Source organism: Sphaerodactylus townsendi, linkage group LG06, assembly GCF_021028975.2.
Source record: "Sphaerodactylus townsendi isolate TG3544 linkage group LG06, MPM_Stown_v2.3, whole genome shotgun sequence".
NCBI classification, from domain to species: Eukaryota; Metazoa; Chordata; class Lepidosauria; order Squamata; family Sphaerodactylidae; genus Sphaerodactylus; species Sphaerodactylus townsendi.
Window position 1 is genome coordinate 91,281,721 of NC_059430.1, and position 23,264 is coordinate 91,304,984.

General features: G+C 40.7%; 1 protein-coding gene across 1 annotated transcript in view; it reads left to right on the forward strand.

Annotated features, from left to right (window-relative positions):
- Positions 1 to 23,264, forward strand: part of BEND7 (BEN domain containing 7) — a 65,269-nt gene that overhangs the window by 36,313 nt on the left and 5,692 nt on the right. The window contains exons 5-7 of the mRNA XM_048500468.1: positions 1,529 to 1,788; positions 11,318 to 11,543; positions 19,235 to 19,354. Coding sequence (XP_048356425.1) covers positions 1,529 to 1,788; positions 11,318 to 11,543; positions 19,235 to 19,354 — 606 coding nt within the window. The remainder of the gene's footprint in view (positions 1 to 1,528; positions 1,789 to 11,317; positions 11,544 to 19,234; positions 19,355 to 23,264) is intronic.

The following is a 23,264-nucleotide window of genomic DNA, read 5'->3' on the forward strand; positions in this document are numbered from 1 at the left end:
GTAATATAAAACAACTTCAGGGGCTAAAGTTAACAAAAGGGTGAGTTGTTTCTCTTTGTAGAAAAAAGAATCTTTTAAAACAAAAAGAAGAATCAGTGGCTGTATCTAAAAATCAAAATTTTGGAAGGAATATTCCCTGCCCCATAACAGTGCTATTCTAAACCCAGAGTTTAGGGTGTGCTTCTGCTTAGATTGCTCTGCCAACAGTAGCCTAACAAAGGTGGGACATGAAGGAGCTGGAACCCAGGGCAGCACTTGGGTTGGTCATGGGGGGTGGGGGCATGTTGAGTGGCTACTTCCTCCTGAGCAACTGTGCTGTGCCCCCAAACTCCAAGTGGAGTTTGGAGCAGGACAGTTCAAAGCTGACCTTGACCCAGCCAAGCCCAACACGGAACTCCCAGCATGGAATTTGAGGGAGGAGAGCTGTTGTGCTTGCTTTGGGTGCTCTTTTAGGCAGCTATGTCCCTCTTTGCCAATCCAGAAATGTCTTTAATTGCAAGTTCCTCTTAATTCCTCTGTATTTTGTGAGGGCTTCCAGGTTCTTGAATTTGTCTTCAATATGTTGATGCTTTAAGAAATATGTGGAGAGATGTATAAAGTTGAACTCACTTAATATGTATGTATATAATGTTGAACTCACTTATTGCCTTTCATCTCTGTATCTCTGTTGTATAAAAATGACAATGGTTTTGGATGCTTTGAGGGTAAGATGTTGGGATGGTAAACCAGATGCAGAAATGGTGCAGGAGGCAGGATTCTGGATGAAAGAGTGGAATGCACTGAGAGTATTTAAATATTTAAAGGTGTCCTCGATATATCCACTAAGGTTAAGATGTAAAGAAATGACTGAAATTTAGGATAGCTTTGCAAGCCAAAGATATAACTATGAATTGAATTATGGAACTATCTATGGGCCATAAATATGGATGTGAGGGCGATCTGGCTGCGACATCTGTCACCCCATTGATCGCCAGGGTTGATTCGGCTGATCTGGCTGGCTAGGCGGGTGTCCCCTACCTCCCTCACCGCTCCATGTGCGTCCCTCCCGAAGCTGCGCGCTCGGTGGAAGAGGACGACCATCCCAGATAGAAGGAGTGTACCGTTCTTCGGTCAAGGGTATCTATGGGCCATAAATAGTCTAAGGCTTCTTCTAAGGATGCTTCAGAAGTGGAGTTTATTCACATGTGTCCTTCAGTTTCACATTACCTACAGTGTATCCTTAGTTAAGCCTTCTAAGCCCATTGGCTTCCATAGACTTAGACTGGAATAACTCTGAAGAGAATGGCTCTGGGAATGAGTCTGCACTTAGTGGCTTGCAGTTGGAGGCGTCATCTGGCTCCATTGTCAAACATTGTACTGGAAAAGATGCATTCTAGCACAGAGCAAGTCAAGCTGTGCATGAGATGGGATGTTGGGTTGTAGCGGGATGGAATGAAGTTCATCCTAACTAGCCCAATTGAGGGCCGAATGCCATAGCCAATGCATTAGTGTGCTTCAAAATGTACTCATCATCTTTTCTTTTCCTTAGTTGCTGCCCAAAACAGACAACAGCCTCCCATTCCTTTGGTCAGTGCACAAAAATCAACAACAACAACAAGAAAGAGAAATAAAAAGAGAAAATTGCCCCCAAAGACTATTGAACCTCTAACTGTGAATAAGAAACCCAGCACTGTTGAAAATGTAAAAAAGTTATCAGCAAACACTGAAAGGGGAGCATCTGAGTCCTCCTTGAAATTGGAGCCACAGGTTTCAGGATTTGGCATTGTCCTTGAGTCGTCAGCTTCAGATGTAAGTAGATCAGAGCAAGTAAATTGCAAGAAATTGTTAGTTTTTGGTGGAGCAGCTCTTGGCTGCATTATTGGCTTCACCTTGCTTTTCTCCTCATACAGGGACTCCTAGCATAGGCAGTGATGTGCTCTCTCATGAACCTTCCCTATACCTGCAGACCATAACATCAGGATTGGTCATGCACATAGTTTTTTCAGTTTTCCCCCCTTGAAAAACCATGTTCCTATTTAATATTTTCCATTTGTTTGCATCCCGTTTCCATTGAGGGGAAAGGGCTTGGTTGTTTGTGTACAGGTATTTATCCATGGAATTATTGTGATTACAAAAGTTTCATGAATGAGCCTTAAGGAACCTAAGGTTTTACACTGAAGACCGTACTGAAGCATTCTGTTTAAGAAAGCAACCATATTGGGGCCAAAGGGCCCGATTATATGTGAACGCTTTTTAGGTCACTTGCTGTTTGAAAACTAGAAGAGAAAGAAGTTGCAGCTGAGCCAAATGTGTCTAACCATAACCACTTCACAGCAAAGGAAAAAATAGAATGAGCAATAAAAGCAGTCTTCACAGCCTAGGTTTCAGATGTGTCCCTCTATGATAATGAATCACGAGAAGGCAGAATAAACTTAAGTTGATTTGTTTCCAGCTCTCTGCTCTGATTCTCCCAAGGGCTAAGGCAAAAACATAATATCCATTAGATGACAGACACTCAGTATTCAGACACCTTACAGTGTCACCCCCCTTCCCTTTGATTTGTTGAAAAATCCTTGTCTCTAGGCACTAGAAGACTGAGAGTCCACTTCTAACATGAAGATCCTGTGACTGTTGTAAGAGACTCTCTTGACCACCAACCCTTTTCGTCCCCGTTCAGGCAGGATGGAATAAACTGAGTGTACAGCCATTGTTCTTCTAGAAAGGCTATGGTCATGTCTCTAAGCATAGACAGAATGTAAATTAAACACTTTTTCTTTGAAAGTAACAGTTTTTGTACCAGTTAAGTGGTAAGGTGTAATTTCATCACAGGGGTGTTCTGTAATTTGGGTACCACCACAGAAAAAATTCTTCCCTCAGAGACATCATCTCACCTCTGGAGGGGAAAAGACCCAAGCCTCAGGAGTTCTGCTTATCTTTATTTATATGTGTTTAAATATTTACATCACAATTTCCTTCCCAAAGGGCACAAAAAGTGATGTGCAATATCATTCTCCCCACCTGAGAGTGTTTGACAGGTCCAAGGTCCCTCAGCAAACTTCCGTGGCGGTTGTGCTACCCATACGTAGGCCAGAATTTCCCCCAGCCATCAGAGTGGGGTAAAATGGAGACTGTATAGAAGGATAAGTACCAATTCTTCTACTCGTATAACACTTATTCTAGCCATACTCTTATTTTATCTTCACAGCAACCCTATGAGGTAGGCTAGGCAGAGTGAGAGAGAGAATGAGTTGCACCAGGTCACCCAGTAAGCATCATGGCAGAGTGGAGATTCAAACCTGGGTCTTCCAGGTTCTAAGCTAACATTCTAACACATAAAATCTGGACAGGGTCATACAAGAGTAGAAACTCTTAGACTATTTTAAGTCTTTAAAAGTCAAAAACATCACTTTAACTGTGCTCTTGGCCAAAACTGGTAGCATGAATCTTTTAAGCATTGGTATAGTGATGTAACGAAGAGAATGAGGTGAGATTCATGGGGGGCCCCATCCACATCTTGCCTCTATGACAAACTCACTGGTTCAGCTTTACGAAAAATCACCTTCTTATCCTTAATCTCTCCCCAACTCCAATTTGCAATAAGGGAATAATAGTGACTGACTTCACAAGGCTGTTGTTTTCTTGATTAAGAGGATAGATGGGCAGTGATTTAAACAGGTAAAGGCCCGAATTCACCGGACGCAGGAATGCCTCTCCTTGATTCTGTTTCTTTTTCTCCTGGGTCTTACAGCAATGGAGGGGGGTAATTCAGAGGAACATTACCAGGTAGGGAAATTGCATTCCTACTTCTGTAGCCCCAGTACAAATCGCAATAATCCCTGAAATGGCTTTTTTGAATGGACAGATCACAACTCTGAAGTTCCAGTTACTGAATCCCAATATCCCATGATTATCAATTCTTCAGTACCTGTTAATAACCCTGTTGCAATATCATTACCAAAGTGATTGCAGCTGCAGCATCAGAAGTGTGCTGGCTATATAACTTTCAGGGCAAGTACTCAGTGGACTATTGGCCAACAGGGGCAAGCAGAGCCAAGCCGCAGGAGTTCTGCTAGTGCTGGCAGGGCTGCATGACTAAGACCTGACCTGAGGATCCAGTGGTGGGTGTCAGTGTAAGTCTTGCCACCAGAGCCTGTAAAGAAAGGAAGCAGCATTGCTGGTGTCATTGGCTGGGTCTGAGCTGAGTGGCCCCTGCAGTGCTGGCATGTAGCCTCTGAGCCTACTGTGCTCCTGTGCCATTTTAACTTCCTGGTTTATTCTTTGAATGGCAAGATTAGGTTTCCTTAGAGAAGGCCAACTTAGTGCAGCAGTTGAGGTCACTGAAAGAGGCTTTCAACCACGTACATCTTTAAGGGTTTGTGAGGCTAGATTTGATATTGCAGATCTAGTATTTTGGTGGACTCATTCAAAGTATTTTCTGATCAGGATCAAGTTTATTAGTCCCTATTCTACTGAGGACTGGTGCTGGTTTAGACCCCTGCCACTATAGAGAGAAGAGAAACAGGACCAAGTGCCATCTCTCCAGATACTGGGATGATCTTGCCCACGCACACATTTTCATGTAGATGTTAAAAAGTGTGGAGGGCAGAATGGAACTTTTATGCATCATGGCACAAATACCACTTGACAAAATAACAAAAGTGACAACAATGAAAGGTTCGTTGAGGTGTAATTTTCAACAGTGTAAGCAAAAAGGAGGGAGGAAAGCAGGGGTATCAAGCAATAAGTGCATGTCCACTCCCATTTCTTCCGGGGGCAAGGACTAAGAGCAGAAGTTGGTGGTATTAGCTCTAAAGCCAAGCTAACAAAGGTGAGCTTGCAAAGACCCACGTGAGTTTATTTGCCATATCTTTAATATTCCTTTAATATAATTTAGCTGACAAGAGTGCAAAGTATCTTCCTACAATAATATGGAGCAGGATCTTTTTTATCTTTTTCTGAGGAGGACAGCTCATATAGTTTCTTTCCCTTCTGTTGCATTCATCTTCTTCCCGCAGAACGAAATAGTTTTGTATGAATTAGCCAGAGCGCAGGTAACCACAGAAAGGGCAACTGTTCTGAAGGTTATTCAAGCCTGGTTCTCCAACCAAGCCACCTTGGCAGCTGCTTAGAGCAGTACAATGAAGAGGTCATCTGAGTACCACAGAAGCTCCAGTCATCGCCAGCACTGGAAATGACTGGTTGCTAGCAGTTGGGTCCAAATAGCTTGAGGGCTTGTCAGTAAGTGCATACCTCTGGCACCAGTGCTGCAAGACTGCTGGTGCTCAAACATTACTGAAGAGAGGCAGGGCTTCAATGGGGAAAGAGAGCAGAATTTCAGCCATGGGTTAGATTTGTGCAGATTACACTGGCTAGTTTTATCCTAACCATGAGAATGAGTTACCCAGTTTTATACACCCTCCAGTGACAAAAGTGAGTGATGCTCCCCATGGGGCCTGTGAGGATGGCTTTCAATACAGGATCTGGAATTTGCAAATTTGAAGAATATATAACTGGGACATAGAAAGGGAGCTCTTGAAATTTCTTGCTTTGCATTTGAGTATTGTCAAATGAATATCTGGCAAGCAAAAGGAGGGCCAGTGGGTTTTGCTTGAGCTTCAGGCACACGATGTCTGCAAATGAGTGAGCCAATCATTAATTTCTTCAGTGAATCTTCTTAATTTTGAAAAGACAGTTTCCAATTTCCTAAGTGTAGCAACCTTGGAGAGAATAATTAAATTTTGTATCCGTGATCATAAATGAAAGGAATTCTGTAGATAATATTGTACCTTTCTAGAAGTGCAAACTAATAATAAAAAAGAGCAGTCAGGATAATTCAGATACACAGATGGGAGCTACACCAGTGATTAGATTAGCGCATCATGCCGCAGACTCTATGTAATGATACATCGTAATCAGTTAAATGCTTTTCTGCCGTTCTTGTACCATAATTATAATTATGGCTAAAAATGCCTGGTGGGCTAGAAGCAAGGACTTGTAGCTACATTTGGTTGGTCTTTGATATCTGTCCTTCAGTTTTTCATATTATTTATACCTGATCCTTTAAAAATCATAATTTTAATATTTAATATAGGTGCAAAGTTAAATCTGAGGAGATGAGAGCGTTAATTTCTGTAGGCTCTATGCTAGAGAATGCCTCAGTGCTCACCTATCATCCTAGTGGGCAACTCCCAGTTTTATTGAGCTATATGGGAGCTTCCAGTTATTCTATTGAAACACACAATACATATTTTTCTTTTCCAAATGTTTCAGCAATTTAAACTATTATGCCCTAGGCCAATGATTTATTTGTTTATTTATTTGCATAATTTATAGTCCGCCATCCTCATGAGGGCTCAAACCATGTTACACAAAATGGGACATTCAGTAAATAATGCATTGAGACTGTAGAAGTCTGGAACTAACCAGAAATTTGAAAGACAGAACTGAAGCATAACTGAAGTATTAACATGACACATTAAGCTTTGCAAAAATTATATACTAGAGCCCTACTTACAATGAGCTATACACAGCAGTATAGACCACAGTCCCTAATTATTTATTCAAGTAAGGTGTAACTGTTTTGTACGGTGCTAACCAGTTACCTGTGCAGAAAGACCCTCTTGATAACTCCGTTTTGCATAGTTTGCAGAAAGCTAGGAGAGTGGGAGCCTTCCTGACCTCCTTGGACAGGCCATTCCTCAAGATGGGTGCTGCAATAGAGGAAGCATGTGCACAAGCTGTAGTTGATTTTGAGCCCCATTTACAGGCTGGCACTTACAAAAGATCTTGCATCAATGAGCAAGGCTGTTGTGGTGGAGTACAGCTATTTTAACTGTGTAATATTTTCAGAGAAGATGACTTGGGAGTTTATAAAAGGCATACCTGTTTTTAAACTTGCATTCAGACTTCTCTTCAGAATTAATGAAAAGAGTTTGATGGGGTGGTGTTAATTCAGTTGGGCTTTGAGCAAGGAGACCTGGGTTCAGATCCTCACTCAGACTTGAAGCTGCTTGGGCAGCTACTGTTCCTCATTTCTCTCAATGAAGGACAAGACAATTTGGCTTCTTGTGTACAGAAATGAAAGGAAATAAATGCTTCCCTTCTAACAAGCACCTTTATGCACATGAAGAATCTGGATGGCCATGATTGCCGAGGAACATTAAAAAACAATCCTGCCTTTTCGTACAGTTGAGGCGTGACTGTGGAATTTGGGAGATGATTTAGGAGAGAAAAAAGCCTTGCTTTTTTTGTTCTTAGCTCTTTTTGTGGAATGATCATCCTCTCATTGAGCCTTGAGATCATAAACAGTTTTTATTGTACTGTCTCTAATATTTTACTTGAAATGTTGCATGTGTTGCTTGCAGTACATCAGTGCTAGTTGTGGGCTGTTAAAAGTCATAAGAAATCTTAAGTTTTTCTTTCTGAAGCTTGAGCTGAGTTTGAACATGCAATGGAAAAGATTCCAAGAGATCTAAAACTGGAGAATAAGTGGGCCTTCTTTTGCGCACTTAGTTTGAGGAGAAGTCTTCAAGAACTTGATAGGACAACTCTTAGGATGTACATGGAGAATCCAGTTATACAGCTGCAATCCTGTGTATACTTACTCAGGTAGTGAGCCCCCTTTATTTATGAGTAAACATGTGGCCCTTACCATTTCCAAACCAGTTTAATAAGAGTGTTTAAGGGGTGACTCATGATTTTCAGTTTTGAGGGTAAACATTTGCTATGTCTCTCATCTATAAAGCCTGCATGGAATGCCACATTGACCAAAATGTATGGTTTAGCCACAGCTCTCAGACTCTGAATATGTTTCTACAGTAACCCCTAGGAAATGAATAAGTAACCTACTCCTTTTGATGCTTTCATTGAAATAAATGTGCATATAAGAGGTGATTGTGACAGTAGTCAGGGCATTGTAATTTATCATTTATATAGCACAGCTATATGTTATCTTAATCAATACAACAATCTTGTAAAGTGCAGGGATTATGTGTGGTCACAACTTTGAGACCTGAAATTATAGCTTTTGCATACAGGCAATTTTCTGCATTAAGATAATATACTGTACTAGTTACTCCATTTGATTGTGTAATCAGAGACAAAATTAATATTCCGCTTCTAAGTAAAGGTCCTATTTGTTTTCCTTGCAAAGCAAATGATGTAGGATTGGCAATGGAGGTCCATTTTTAACCAGTAAAACATTTTTAAATGTATTGAGGAATAAATTTAATTTGCTGCCTGCTAATTTTAGTATAACAAAAGTTTTGGTATTTCTCCCTTATTTGTGTTAATTATGTACACCATTGCCTTGATTATTTTATGTTAACAAATTCTATTTGGCTATAAACTGTGTTCGGAGATGTCCATGTGAAGCTCAAATGATTGCTTGCAATTGAAGGATAATTTGCTCCTGAAGGAATCTGGAATAAATCAGCATTTTATTTTCCTATTATGTGCCTGGAATACAGACGGATTCATTTGTAAAACATGCACACTGATCTACAAATAACATTGCCTGGATGCTTAACTGAAGTTGGACATTACCTGCCTGCCATCTGAATAGGCCAATTTTTGCTTCTTGTAATAATGCAAGTGTGTTGATTTTTCTGGAAGGAGAGTGTACACAGCCGTGATTATTTCTATTGCCATGCAATAGCCTGATCACTGCAAAGTTGCAGGCCAGTCATTATGATAGCATGCCTTTTATCATATATGACTAATATTATTATTACTATTTATTATATTTTATAGACCGCCCAATCCCCGAAGGGCTTTGGGTGGTGTACAACAACAACAGTACAGCAATAAATATTAAATACGAATTATAAACTTTAAACATTAAAATCCCTTAAAATCACAAGCAGCACCATCATAAACCCACATTAATTAATTGATGGCGTCTGATCCTAAGGCCGGGGTACCTTATAGTACCAGTCAACAAGGAGATGAAGAGGGGTGTGGGGAATGTTGAGGTCATCTATCAGTGAATTTGTTTTTCAAATAAAGTTCTGATCCAAACAATATAGTATCACAGCACTGATTTGCTGACTTCTCCACATTTATCACTACAAGAGTAAACAAGAGTAAAAAAATTACCGCATCTTATTATCAGCTCTGACACATCCAGGGCAGTCATCTTCTGTGTATGTTTGTGATTTTTTTAATACATTGAAACACACTGAAATGAGCACATGGAATACCAGATGAATAGATAAACCAGATGTGTGAGGAGTTGCGACCATCTGCTTGGCACGCAGAGGGTCCCAGGTACAGTGGTGGCATCTGTGTGATGGAAAACACTCTCTGCCTGACTTCGTAGATGATGTGCTAACTAATGTTATATAAGAAATACTTGTAGTTTATGATCTGTCATTGTTCTGCTTGTGTTAAATTGTTCTTTTCCAAGACAGATGAGACCAAGAATACAATCTGTGCCTTTGCTTGAAAGATCAATTTGCTTGCTTCTCTAAATAAAATGAATAATCGACTGTTAACAAGCAGATTTAGATGTGGCTTCCAAAGCGTCCCTCTCTCACACATTCATGCACACAGCTATTTCAGTACTATCTATAGATCAGAAAAATACTCCATGTGTTTTCAGGTCTCCGCTGGATGGAATCACGGCCTTTAAATATTATGTAAACCTTTTAAAAAAACCCAAATAAACTGAGATTGTTGCCTACAAGTCCCACAGTGCTGAATGTGCAAAGTGGGGAGCTTTTCTTAGCCTTGTTAAAAAGTTATTTCCTTGGTTCTTCGAATCTGGATACTGATTTGCCAGTTTTTGAAGTTGTCATTACTTTCTAATAAAATTAGGATCACTTTAATTTGTTGTACTGTAACAATGAAAACAAGGACACAATAAAAACTTGTGTCGGCCAAAGTGTGTCACTGAGTTGGTGCTGAAGTCAGTTAACATATAGGACACTGTCTCTGATCAGAGTTCTATCTGTGGCACCAGCATCTGTTCTCACCTTGAGAGCTTCATGTTGAGTTCTGATTAAGATGTGCTAAAATTTGCCTAATTTTTTTGTAACCCTTCCAACCTTTTCTATACTTTGAAAACTTTGTGCTGCCAAAGTTTTAATGTTATCTGACAGTGGCTTGTGTTCAAATGCAGAAAAGCATAAATACAAACATTGTACTAAATCATATTACTCTGTAACTTATCAGTGTGAAGCTTGTTGTAAGTGGCTAGAACATGTTTTTGACCTAAACTTTAAAAAGTGGAATACCGCTACTCATGACTATCAAAAGACATCAGCAAAGTGATTCTAAAATGTTGTTTGTTATTGCTCCAAATGGCAGTTATGGTGAGTTACTGAGCCATATTTACAAGGGGATATCAGAAGTGAAAGAAAGTACTCCGGATGCTGCATTCCATTCCATTAACATTACCTGTTGGGATGGGGTGGATGGTTACTAGTTAGAAAACTTTTAAGAAGAAGCAGATGGGTTCTTGGAAGATGAATCTATCAATTGCCTGTTCTATGTAGAAGCTATCTAGCTCTGACTCCCAGGTGTCTACATAACAGAGAGAGGCTGTTGCCTTGTATCCTGGGCTTTGAGGGATGGTTCTCCAATCAAGCCACCCAGGCAATTGCTCTGGGAGGTACAATGAAGAGAGCACCAGTGTACCACAGGAGTGCTGCTAACCATTGGTGACCTGAATCACTTTCTGGGCCCATGCCACCACAGTGCTGGGTTTTGTCTTGGACACATGATGGTAGAAAGGCCCATGATGGTTATACCCTGCTTCAAGTAACAAGATACCTTGACCTAGCCCTGTGGATTTCACAGAAAAAATATAATTGGCTACAGTTGAATGACTTGAACCTTAGTTTGCTGCAACAGGGCAGTTCTTAAAATTGTTATGCTCTTAATGGTCCTTTTCTTATATATTACTTAAAGTTTCAACTATAGCCAGAGAAACCTAAGTCCTAGCATATGATAAAACCATTGGTTATAATGGAATTAAATGTGTCAATCAGGACTACAGTTGTAAGTGATAATATTTCACATTCCTAATAACCAATTTTAAATTAGTAAGAGCTGGCTAAATATTTTAAAGTTCTAGTTACAATATTGAATTCATAGATAATCCACCACACGGACATTTTTCAGCCCTACTGACATTTAATATGCAGAATAATGTGTGACTCTGTTAATGGTTGTAACACTTGTATTTGCATTTTGTTACAATTGGGGATGATTTGAGATGGGGAAAACAGTGCCAGGAAAAAGTAGCATGTGTTGATGCTAACACATTCATGTTGATTTGGATGTTCAGCAAGTTACATCAGAATGCCCTAATCATACCTTGATATTCTTTTGGTAGCCAGAAGTGCAACTTGCTGAGGGCTTTGACGTCTTTATGCCCAAATCCCAGCTGGACTCTATTTTAGCCAATTATACTCGCTCAGGAAGCCTGCTGTTTCGAAAGTTGGTATGTGCGTTTTTTGATGACCCGACCTTGGCCAACTCCTTACCGAATGGCAAGAGGAAAAGAGGCCTCAATGATAACCGAAAAGGACTAGACCAAAATATTGTGGGTGCAATAAAAGGTATTGTTCTGCTTTGTTTAATATATCTTGTGCCTGTCTTCTTTCCCTGTGTGCTTTTAGAGCAGTGGTTCTCAACCTGTGGGTCGGGACCCCTTTGGGGGTCGAATCACAGGGGTCGCCTAAGACTCTCTGCATCAGTGTTCTCCATCTGTAAAATGAATAAATGTTAGGGTTGGGGGTCACCACAACATGAGGAACTGTATTGAAGGGTCATGGCATTAGGAAGGTTGAGAACCACTGTTTTAGAGTGTCAGTATTTGTGTAGCATTATATTTAAGAACTGTGATTTCAGGGGGGGGGGGGTTGGCATTAAACTGATCTGTCATCAGTCCCATATTCCTGAAGTATGCCCTAAATGAAAAGTTCTGTAAGTGCTGCAGTTATTGTTTGACTGCATTACTTCAGATGGCGGATGAGGGAGAGTGATATTGAATGTTTCCACACACAAAAACCACACACAGCTTACATTGCAGTCCCACACTGAGTAGGCCTGCTCCACAGAGATTCTTTTCATAGTTTAAAATTTCTATTTGGGGCTGCTAAACCCTCTCTCAGAGCTGTTGCAACCATTGCCCACCCAAACGGTCATGTGGTCCAAGCAAGGAGCACCCCTTCCCTCAGTTCCTTCTTCATCATGAATGGAGTACATGCTTCCTAGCATCTTTCCTCATCTTCAGCTCTTTGAGAAATGCAAGTATCAGTCTATTTGACTGTATTTTGATCACCCTAAATGCCATTTTCAGAACCGTCTCGCACAAATATCTGATAGTCAACTGGATGATGGGCCAGAAAGGCATTTTGAAGAAATTCTCCCAATGCAGAGTCAAAATGACCCAGACGGATGATCAATCTTTGCCTTTTTTGCCTGGGCAAAGGACAGTGTCACTTCTTGCAAAACCAGTCAACAGTTTACACCAAAGTCTCGAAGTGACAGGGTGTCAGATTTCAAGCCTGTCCTCTGGGAAAAGGTTCTGTTGTCTTTGGAAACATCCACAAAAAGTGCAGTGCCTGAGAGTCCTCCTAAACTGCTATCCATGATTTCTATTAAGTCAACTCCAATGGGCCTGAGGTCAGATGAACAACAGACTTGAATCTGATCCTGCTGTTCCTCAAATCTGAGGAGCTCACTGGAATCTCCAACAAAAAGAAGCTAAATCTAAAACAAAACACTGGATCCCATTACCTGGTATTGAGGAAACCATCCTGCTTTCAAGGACACCATCCATTCATTCCCTTCCTCATTCATTTTCTGAGGGCGGACTCGACCCAGATGTGACACAGTCATCAGAACAGATTTAACCTCCGGATCCTAAATGGGTATAAAGAGACATGTCCAGCTGCTCATCAGTGACTACCAATGTACATGTCTTGGCAGCCATATCCTTTTTTTAAGTCACTGGCTTATCTGTAGGACTAAAGTGACTACATTCAGTCGGTTCCTTCACAGACTACCTTCAGGTTCAGCAATGTTATCAACACCTATGTGGAACTGATTTTCAAATCTGATGTGGAGAGATCAAAAGAAACCACTCCAGGTTCAGAGGCCTGCTCTGAGTCTCTGTCTGATACTTCAGCCGACCACAGGTTTGGTTCTAAGACCCTGCATTATCCATTGCCACTACATTTCAATGGATGCATTCCTGTTCCAATTCCAAAGATCCCAAGGTATGGTCTGATCCCAAGTTATGGCATACCTGATCCCAAGGTATGGTTTGATCCCAAGGTATGGCATACAAGACAGAGACCTTGTGGAAGGTACATACATCTGGATCTGGTCAAGGAGACCTCTGGTAACCTATGTAAGTTGCCTTGAATTTCATGATGAAAGAAGGCATGGTTGCACTAACCTGGAACCGATGTTTATCAAGTGTCTTCTGTCCAAGCACACATAGGGATGTGAATGAGCAGACCTGCCCCAGATAATTTTTTCCCTTAAAATTTCCTCTAGGCCATGCTAAACACCCTCTCGGAGCTATTCTGACCATTTCCTGCCCAAACAATCATGCAGTCAGAACAAGGAATGCCCCTTTCCTCAGTTCCAAGAGTGGGGCCTTTCCTGCTTTGTATTCTAGGACCAGATGCTGTCTGGTCTGCTTTCTCACAACCATTCATACAGACAGGGGTAGATGTGTCTTAGTTTAATTGCTACTCTTAGCAGTACATATTGCTGTTGACTACCGTAGTTTTGCGCCAATCACTGCACATGAAGTGAGGGCTTGGGGTGGGAGAGCTGCATGTATGTTACCATGTGGACAAGTTGCCATTAGTTTTTTTGTTTGTTTTTTGATGTTGTGTTTGTTCGTTTTCCCCATATGTATGTACTGGGGTGTGATGATATGTAGGCATTTTAACTCAGTAGTCAAGTCTGATAGTTTCGGATTTTTGGCAGGTATTGTCTTTTATTCCAAAAGTTTGATTGGAAACCTTACAAAAGCCACCAGGCTTCTAATGTCTTTAAAAATACTTGTAACTGAGATTATTACACTCTTTCCTAAATGAAAGAAGACTCAGTAATGTGATGAAATTTAAAACCAATATCAAACTCTCTGGATGTTTTCAGTGGCATCCAGCAGCTGATAATGTTGGAAGCGGTACTGCTAGGCATTGCTATAATGAGAGGGTTGTCTTTATTGTGATGGCACCATATAAACGATATTGCAGGAAGAACTCTGCCATGCCTGAGAGAGGATTTCTCTTCTGAAAGAGAACAACAAGAGATGGCACGAAGTGGAACTTAACTCTGCCTGGCTCCAGTTGTGCAGGCTGCCTTTAAATAAGTGTGAGACAAGATACTGTGGCTCCATTAATTCCTTGGGGTGGCTCTGCCAGTATGCAATTTCCTTAAGTGCTTGTTGGGTTATGTTTTGTTTTTGGGTTGTTTTTTGCATCATTGCTGTAAGAGTTTCTTGTGTTAGCCCTTCCAGATATTCTTTAGTGCTTCTTCTAACTCTCTTTCCTGTTGCCAGAAACTGAACTGGCCTGCTCAAAGTTCGAACTAGGTAAGAGCAAAGGGAAACTTTTTGTTCTATCAGTATATTTTATTTTCACCAGCCATTGTTTTACTTTTACTTTGAAGAAAATTCAAAGACAGAGGACTACTTTTCTACATTTGGCTTTTTTTTTAGTCTGTACTTTGTACCCAAGCTTGCTCTGCCCCACAGTCGTTGTCCCCCCTCCCCACACACTTCTCCTGTCTCCATCTCATTGCACTGTTGTTTCTTTCCAGGGCAGATTAAGACAAACAGCCCTGAAGCCAGTGCAGTCAGATCCTCCCACCTCCACTTTGTGGTGTTGATAGTACCACAGGGTCTGCTCAGCTTAAGGTTCAGGCTGCAGAGATAATGACTGTCTTGTGTCTACACCTATTATCATTGCTGCCACACCTTGAGCCAAGCTGACTCGACCCTGTGGCACTCCCATCACCACAAGAGCCTCTTGGTACTGCTTGCTCTTGGCCTGTGGTAATTCATCAGGACCTTTCCTGGTTAGTTAAAGAGCCTGACCACCCCTGGCATGATCTCATCTGCCACCTTATCTGTTGGTTTTGTCTCTCTTCATTCCTGTTCAAGCATCCCTCATCCCTGTCATCAATAATAGCATGATCTCCACGGGGCTGCTTCCTGGATATATCTTTATCAGTTGGGGAGAGAATGGAGATTTGTTTATTAACTGCTGATGACCCAACAAAATATACAAATGGGTAGAGGGAAGCTGAGCAGTTTTCTGATTACTAGTGTCATAGCTGTCACTCACTGCAATTTTTTTTCTTATTGGATGGGGTGTTTGGGTTGTTCCTCTGGGGCAAAAAGTCACAGGCTCCCTGGATTCTGATTACTTTCCTTTTTCTGTGGTTTTCTATCTTTCCTTCCTAGTCTATTAAAGTCGTTCAGGAGGAGGGAGGGGTAGTAAGATAGACAAGTTTTTTCCATGTGCTTTATTGTATGGGTCAATAATAATAATATCTTTTCCAGTTAAATATAGTTCCAGCTAGATGCTGTCTGCTTCCTTCTGTGGCTACTACCATGTTTCTCCGAAAATAAGACAGTGTCTTATATTAATTTTTGCTCCCAACGATGCGCTATGTCTTATTTTCAGGGGATGTCTTATTTTTCCACTCCACAGCTGCATGCTCTGGTGTTCTGTTCGATGGGCATGCTTCCAAACAAAAACTTTGCTACGTCTTTCTTTCGGGGGATTTTATATTTAGCACTTCAGTAAAACCTCTACTACATCTTATTCTCAGGGGATGTCTTATTTTAGGAGAAACAGGGTAGTTAGTGAGAGCTTAGTTCTCAATGAAACTTTTAGAGTTTTCCTCTGAAGGCTTTGGTGCAGTTTCTGGCCCACCTCGTTTTGTTTCTTTTATTCCTTCCTGCAAGGTAGAACAATAAGCTACTTGTTACCCAGTCCATGGGCATATGTGTCACAGAGGATTGAAGGAAATGTGAAATAGTCCTTTTAACCTGACTGCTCTCTGATTATTGACAATAGAAACCGTAATAGTTGAGAAGCAGTGAAAGTCCTTCATACTCCCCTCATGAAGATTAGGAATTCCTCTAGGTTCAGAAATTCATATTGGATTTAAAGGCTGTACATGTCTATAGCAGGACTCCTTAACTTTTTTGAGCCTGTGGGCACCTTTGGAATTCTGACATAGGGCAGTGTGCAGAGCCAACAAATGGCTGTGACAAAATGGCTGCTGTAGCTTACCTTCAGTCACACAATGAAGATCCTTGCACTTTGATGGCCGCTGCAACCAAAGCAGTGTTTTTACTTCTGGGGAAGAGCACCTCACATTGAATGAGAATAGCCCTGGAGTTGTGATTTCATCAACCCCACCTAAAATAATCTCAGGACACTCCCCAGGTTTAAGTCACCTAGTGTCCATCTCATTGTTCTCCTTTGGGGGACAGGAGCCATCTTTGTCCAGGAGGATTAAGCTCTCCTAACATTACTAGGGGCCAAGTTTTCCTATAAATTAGCTGCCCACCTTGCAGTCAGTGCCCAGTGTTTTCTGGACCGCCTTTGTTTCAGTTATGCTGTGAGTCAGCTGCTTTCACCCTGTTTCTTTGGAGCTCAATGTGGGCATTGAACTCTGCTTCTCGGACCATTCCTCTTCTGGACAGGAAATCATTACCCAACATTGACCTCAATCTATTCCAAACCCTATTCTTTCTCCCTTTCTAAATTGTATGGCTCTCCAATATTATATGCCTTTACCCCAATTGCGTGTTTGTAAGGTTATTATTTTTACTTCCAAATAAAATTTGTTAAACTTTATTCCTTGGTCTCCTGCGGATTCCTAACAACAAACAGCCCTGGTATAAACAGGTAGACCAACCTGGTCACCCCCTCTCACAGAGCAACCTGTTCTGTCTGTCACTAATTCCCCAACCAAAAAATGGATAGACCCTACCATTTTGAGTAACAACATGGTCAAGAAGCCTTGGATATATCCCACCAGGCATTCAGTGACTTTCACCTCACCATCAACCTGACAAAGAACCAATCTACACAAGAAATGTATTTTCTGGATGCTACAGTAAAAATGCACGATGGATGCATAGACACCACCATATGCCAGAGACCAGCTGACTGACAAATATATCTACATGCCTCCAGCGACCATCCTCAATGTGCCAAACAATCCATTGTATTCAGCCAAGCTCTATGCTACAGCCGCATCTGCTCCAATTCTACAGACTGAGATTTACAGCAAATTTTTTTGAAACCAAAATACCTACCTGATGAAGTCAAGAACCCAATTACAAAGCCAGAATAGTGCCCCGAGAAACCTGTTGCAAGATGGGTCCAAAAGAGAAAAATAATAGAACATCACTAGTTATCACATATCAAAAATAACAGAACATCACTAATTATCTCACAACTTAAAACAGTTCAACGCATCATCAGCAACTGATAACCTGTACTGGATAATGTCAGTTCTCTTTCACAATTACTGGGGACAGACCTTTTCTTGCCCAGAGACACCCCCCCCCCCAATTTAAACAACTCACCTACAGTAATACAACATCTAATTTGAAGATCAACACTGGTAGAGTTTGCAATAACCCCAGATGCCAACATTGCCACCACAGACATCCAGACAACACAGTCACTGGACCTAACAACATCAACTACTACACCATCTCAGGCTTGTTCGCTTGCTCATCTTCTAACACTGAATTTGCCATTAAATGCCAGCAATGCCCTCCAGTTCAGATCAAACCCACATCAAAGGATAAATGGACACAAATTTGACATCAGGAATAACAGAACTGAGAGCCCAGAAGGAGAATATTTCAGCCTTCTAGGACATGCAATACTGGATCTCAAAAGTAGCTGTTTTATTGCCTTTTTTTTTTTGAGAAATAGACCAGAACGGGAGGTTTCTGTGTTGGAACTTATTACAACACTCCAGACAATGGGAACACTAGGACTCAATAGAGATATTGAATTCTTATCTCTGCATATGCCAGCGTCATTCAGTTCCAGCATCTGGCTGTAAACTTTTATTGTGCTGTAAGCTAGTTTGCTGCCATTCATAGGTTTCATCACCTGCATTGATCCAATCTTAATGTTCAGTTACTTATGCATATTGTCCCTAATTAGCCCTTCCAGATTCACCCTCCCCTCATCTAAATATAATGGTTGGTGACTTTTGTTTCATTGTATCTGAAGATGTGTACATGCACACAAAAGCTTATACCAAAAGTAAAACTTGGTTGGACATGAAGCTGGACTCAGACTTTTTCCTAAAGAGAAAGTATTTCATAGGGACTTTTTTCAGTATTCCCCCAAACTGCCATTTTTTTCTTTTGGAAAAATTGGGAAAAGGCCGCAGGAAAAAAAAAGAAAAATTTTCTCCTCAATTTTTTTTTCATTTTTTCAGGTCTTAATGTCTCTGTTTGTATTGAGGATGCACTGGTACAATCTTATTCTTGGAATTTCAATGCTTCTGTCTACTAATATTCTTCAGTATGCTAAATATTTGTTGAGTGCTTAAGAGATTTCTGCTGTTACATGTGGAATTTCTAACTTGTTTGCATACCTTCAGTCAGTCAATAACTGTTTTTGGGAGATAGACCAAATGATCTCCTGATACAGTATGTGTGGCTAACCCCATATGTTTGAATATTTCCCATGTTAAATCGCTGCATGTGTAAAATGAGTGGGCTATGGACAGGTCTTGCTTGCTTTGTATATCCAGGGTAATTTGGGGGGGGGGATGAATTCAAACATGATTTTTCAATGTAGTCCATAAAACTGTCAATTTGTCAAAGGCTTTCACGGCCGTATTCAACTGGCTGTGGTGGGTTTTCTGGGCTGTGTGGCCGTGGTCTGGTAGATCTTGTTCCTAACGTTTCACCTGCATCTGTGGCTGGCATCTTCAGAGGTGTATCACAGAGGGAAGTCTGTGTAACAGTGTGTAACAGACTTCCCTCTGTGATACACCTCTGAAGATGCCAGCCACAGATGTAGGTGAAACGTTAGGAACAAAATCTACCAGACCACAGCCACACAGCCCGGAAAACCCACCCCAGCCAGTTATTCTGATTTTGTTTCTTTCATGACTTGGTGCTGGAATTTTATTTTTGATGTCTTTGTTCTCTTCCTCATCTTAACTTTTCCAACTTTGAAAAGGAGTTTGCTTTTGACAAAAAAGGTATGTTTTGTCCTTCTGATTTTAGTGTTCACGGAAAAATACTGCACTGCAAACCATGTGGATAAACTGCCTGGCCCAAGGGATTGGGTGCAGATTCTGCAGGATCAAATCAAACTGGCAAGAAGACGGTTAAAAAGAGGTTCAGGTAAGGGGAAGAGGAGGGAAGCAAACTGAATATGAAGGTAGCAAGGAAAGGGGCAAGTCATTGGTAGTCCAGAGGGGGTTGGAACCCCACAACTGGAAATCTCTGAAGAAACGCCCTGCTCTGAGAGGTGGCTGCCTCATGCATGCATCCATGCATGTCTCTTAATTGCTTTGTAACTACTCACATTCTGATTCAAGGTTGACTGATTAATCTCTGAACATGTCTATGTTTTGAGGTGACAAGGAAGCTGTCTCATTTCTGTTGTACTGCATGTATTCTTTTTGCTTTAATGAAGCTGAAATCATGGCGAAGTTCCAGTTGGCCACAAAGCCATGATTCCCCAGGTCTGAAGTAATCCTCTCTAAGGGTGTCCCAGCTGTTACAGGGAATAAGGGAGGCGCCAGAGCCTTCCTGTACCCACTGCCTAGTTTTTATGCATGTCTCAATTAGCGTTGTGCGGGCTGAGTTTCCTTGGCAAAGAGGGTCCAGTGTGTCAATACTTCCCTTTTTGCTTCCTTAGGATTTTTTCTCATGAACTTTTAGGGGACTTGAAGGCCAGTGTGGTCAGATCTTCTCTGTATTAGGAATTGTTTGCCATTAGGAATCCTTTACAGTTTGCTCTGTGCGTGGTCCAGGAAGTCAAGAGTGGATCTGTTTTATTTTTTCCTCTACTTCCTTATCAGTTAACCTAGAATTTATGCCTCTGTGAAAAGGTATGTGTTAAGATGCTACCAGATACCTAGCAATGTCACTCCAGAGATGCCAACCACCTTCAGTACCTCAAGATTCAACAATTGATACCGTTCTATATATCATCAAAGTGTTCAGTACTTTGAGGACTGTTATAAGAATAATTTAGGCTGCAAGATATTTTATACTTCTGAGTTTTATTGGCTAGTTTTTAATGGTGACTGATTTTGATATTTTCATGTGTTTTTTTATTCTGTCCTGCCTTGAGTGAGTCCTGTCTAGATCATGAGTTATTTCACATGTCATTAAAATTGAGAGAAATGGGTGTGATCAAATACTACATTGGTAAGAAGTATAGAATGGGAAATAAATTAGTTATTTAAGAGCATTGGTGTTTATTTATAAACGAGTTGGCTGTTTACCACTTAAAAGTATTATTTTAAAAAAATAAGGACAAATAGCAATAAGAATTTAAAATGATAGAATAGCATACACAGTTCAATACAGCCTTTTAAAAAGACCCTTAAAAGTAGTAACATTCCCAGTTCAAGGCTTGCAGAACCATGTTACAGAAAAAGCTTTTTGATATAGTGGATGAAAGCTAGCAAGGAAGATAGATGTTCAAGAGTATTTCTGAGGAGTGAATTGTACACAGTGGGTACTCACCCAAGAAGAACCTCTCCTTTGTTCTCATGACTTTTATCTGGCAAAGAAGTAGAACACTGAACAGGATGCACTATGATCTTGGTGGAGTCATTTAAACTGATGTCTTTGGTTTGCTATGAAGCCAGGCAGATATTTGTGTGCCCACTCAGTGACACCCTCTGTTGCGTAAGCCGATCCTATGAAATGCTACTTTAAAATCTCAGGCTTATGACCTCATAAGTATATTCTGTTAATGCTCAGAAGCTTTAACAGTTTCAAAATCATCAACAGATAAATAAAGAGGAATTGATTTTGTATTTAAAATGGTTTTGTTTAGCCTTGCCAGTGTTTTTCAATTACATAGTTGGATGATTTATTTGATCACACAATCCAGTTTCAAGCTTATTTGGCCCCTTTTCTACTTGCATTTGCAATGGGAAAATATCTGGCAGAGAAAATTAAAAAAAATATTTTCCTGAAAGCTATTTTGTTGATTGGATTCTGAAACTAGTACTGCAAATACTCATTAATGAGACAAGCATCATTAATGCTACTTGTTCACAACTGGAAATCATCCTATTTGGACCCCATTTTGGTTATTGATTTGGATTCAAAAGCCTGGACTAGGTGGGATGGTTTTGCATTTCATAAACTTGACAGTAAAATGGGCCGTGTTTTTCAGCATTTTGTTAGTCTTTGATTATGTATTTGTATGTCAGTTGGCTTCTTTGGCCATGTTCAAGGGACAGAGGACTGGTCAGGGAGACTCTTGGTGTCTGAAGAGTCACCTTCCCTTTTCTGAGCCCTTTCTTTCCATGCAATTCCAACTCTGTGGGGCTTGAAGAATAAGAGGACAGGCAGCAACTTACCCATCATATGTGGGGCACGGGATGGGGGAAGGGTGGCTTGGCCTTCAGTAGAATTAATGTCTGTTCTATTTTGCTTAACACAAAATGCAGTGAAACGTGAACATCTTACCTTTCCAGTAGCTGGTGACATTGTAAAAGGTGTGGTTGAGGTTTATGTCAGAATTACAAGACGTTTCTTCATTAGAGAGACTATCATCCTCGTGGGGGGGGGGGTAGAATGGACTTTATTGTCTGGATCCTGAAATCCTGATCTGCATAATAGCAGAAATTCAGCAAGAATATGAGTATAACATTGTAATGTGTGTTTTTGTGACTTTGTTTTCAACTTAGCCTTCTGGGTTGTACATGGGAAAATCCCATAGATCATTGCAGGGAGGACCTGTTGTCGAAGACCTCACTTGGTCTTTGGGGTGGCAGCATTGCCAAGCCGTGGGCTCTGAACCAGCACTCCAGACAACAAACTGTGTTTTAAAATTTTATTAAAGAAAGGTTATAAAACAAGAATTTAAAAATATAAGAGTGAACACAAAATGAAAGGTGTAATTCAGATACACAATAAAACAACAAAAGCTAAGGTCTACTTACTTGAAAGAAACACTTGCAGGCAAAAGGTACAAGAAGTCATCAGTACATGTGCAAAGTTCTTAAAATATCTTCAGGTAGAGTGGAGGCAAAAGCATTGACATAAGAAAAAGGAAAAGTAACTACTAACACTAATTTGTGATCCAAGCTGGCCACATCAAGTGATCATTAATTGACCAATGAGACTATACCTTGATCAAAACATTCTCGATGATGAGCACACATCTACCCCTCCTTCTTAAAATGAAACCTATCCAATTACCCTTCTAACAAACCGGTTACAACTGGCCTGAACTAATTAGGATGATTTCATACCCTATAACAAGAATGATGACCTTGCAGAAGAGCTCATGAGAAAGAAAAAGGATGTTTTATTCTGCCTTCTAACACACCTAGCAAACAAAAATGGATTCTCTCTTGACACTTGTCTTTTATTCCCACACATTGAGGTGATGAGAAGCAAGGCACAGGTTTGTGAGCTAATAGGGGCTACTTTGGAGGCACTCAGTATTCAGACCCGGTTCCACTACTGAGCTCTCCCTTGGATAAGCTTCGGGTTAAGTTGTTTGTAACTATCGTCTTGACCAATATTTATAACTTCTTGAGAAACTATTGCCTGTTGATTGAAGGAGGATTCTGACCTGGACGGGCATTGTGCTGATTTGACAGCACAATTCTTCATGCAAATTTGACAAACAAGTAAAATCCAGTTATCAATAACAACAACAGAACCTTTATTAGGCATGAATACCAGGAAAAGTCACAGCAGGGAAACACAAATAAATCAAGACAAAATGTGTTAAACATCTCTTACCATCAGGACCTGCAATAGAAACTGGGCTGTTTTCCCTAGCACCATAGGATCATTACTATTCAATAGTTTTACAATACTCGCTTTTGGAGAACAGTTATGTATGGTCCCTTGTAACAAACCATCCCTAAAAAGCTTGTATTTTGGGCAGCTGAGCAAAATATGTTCAAGTGTTTTGATAAGAGTTGGATAATATGGACACACTCTATCTAATATAGGAGAATTGTCAAACAGGCCCTGAAGAAGAGTTGGGGAAAACACGTTAAACCTGGCTCCGGTGAGGGCTCATCGATGTTTAGGATTAGATAGCTCC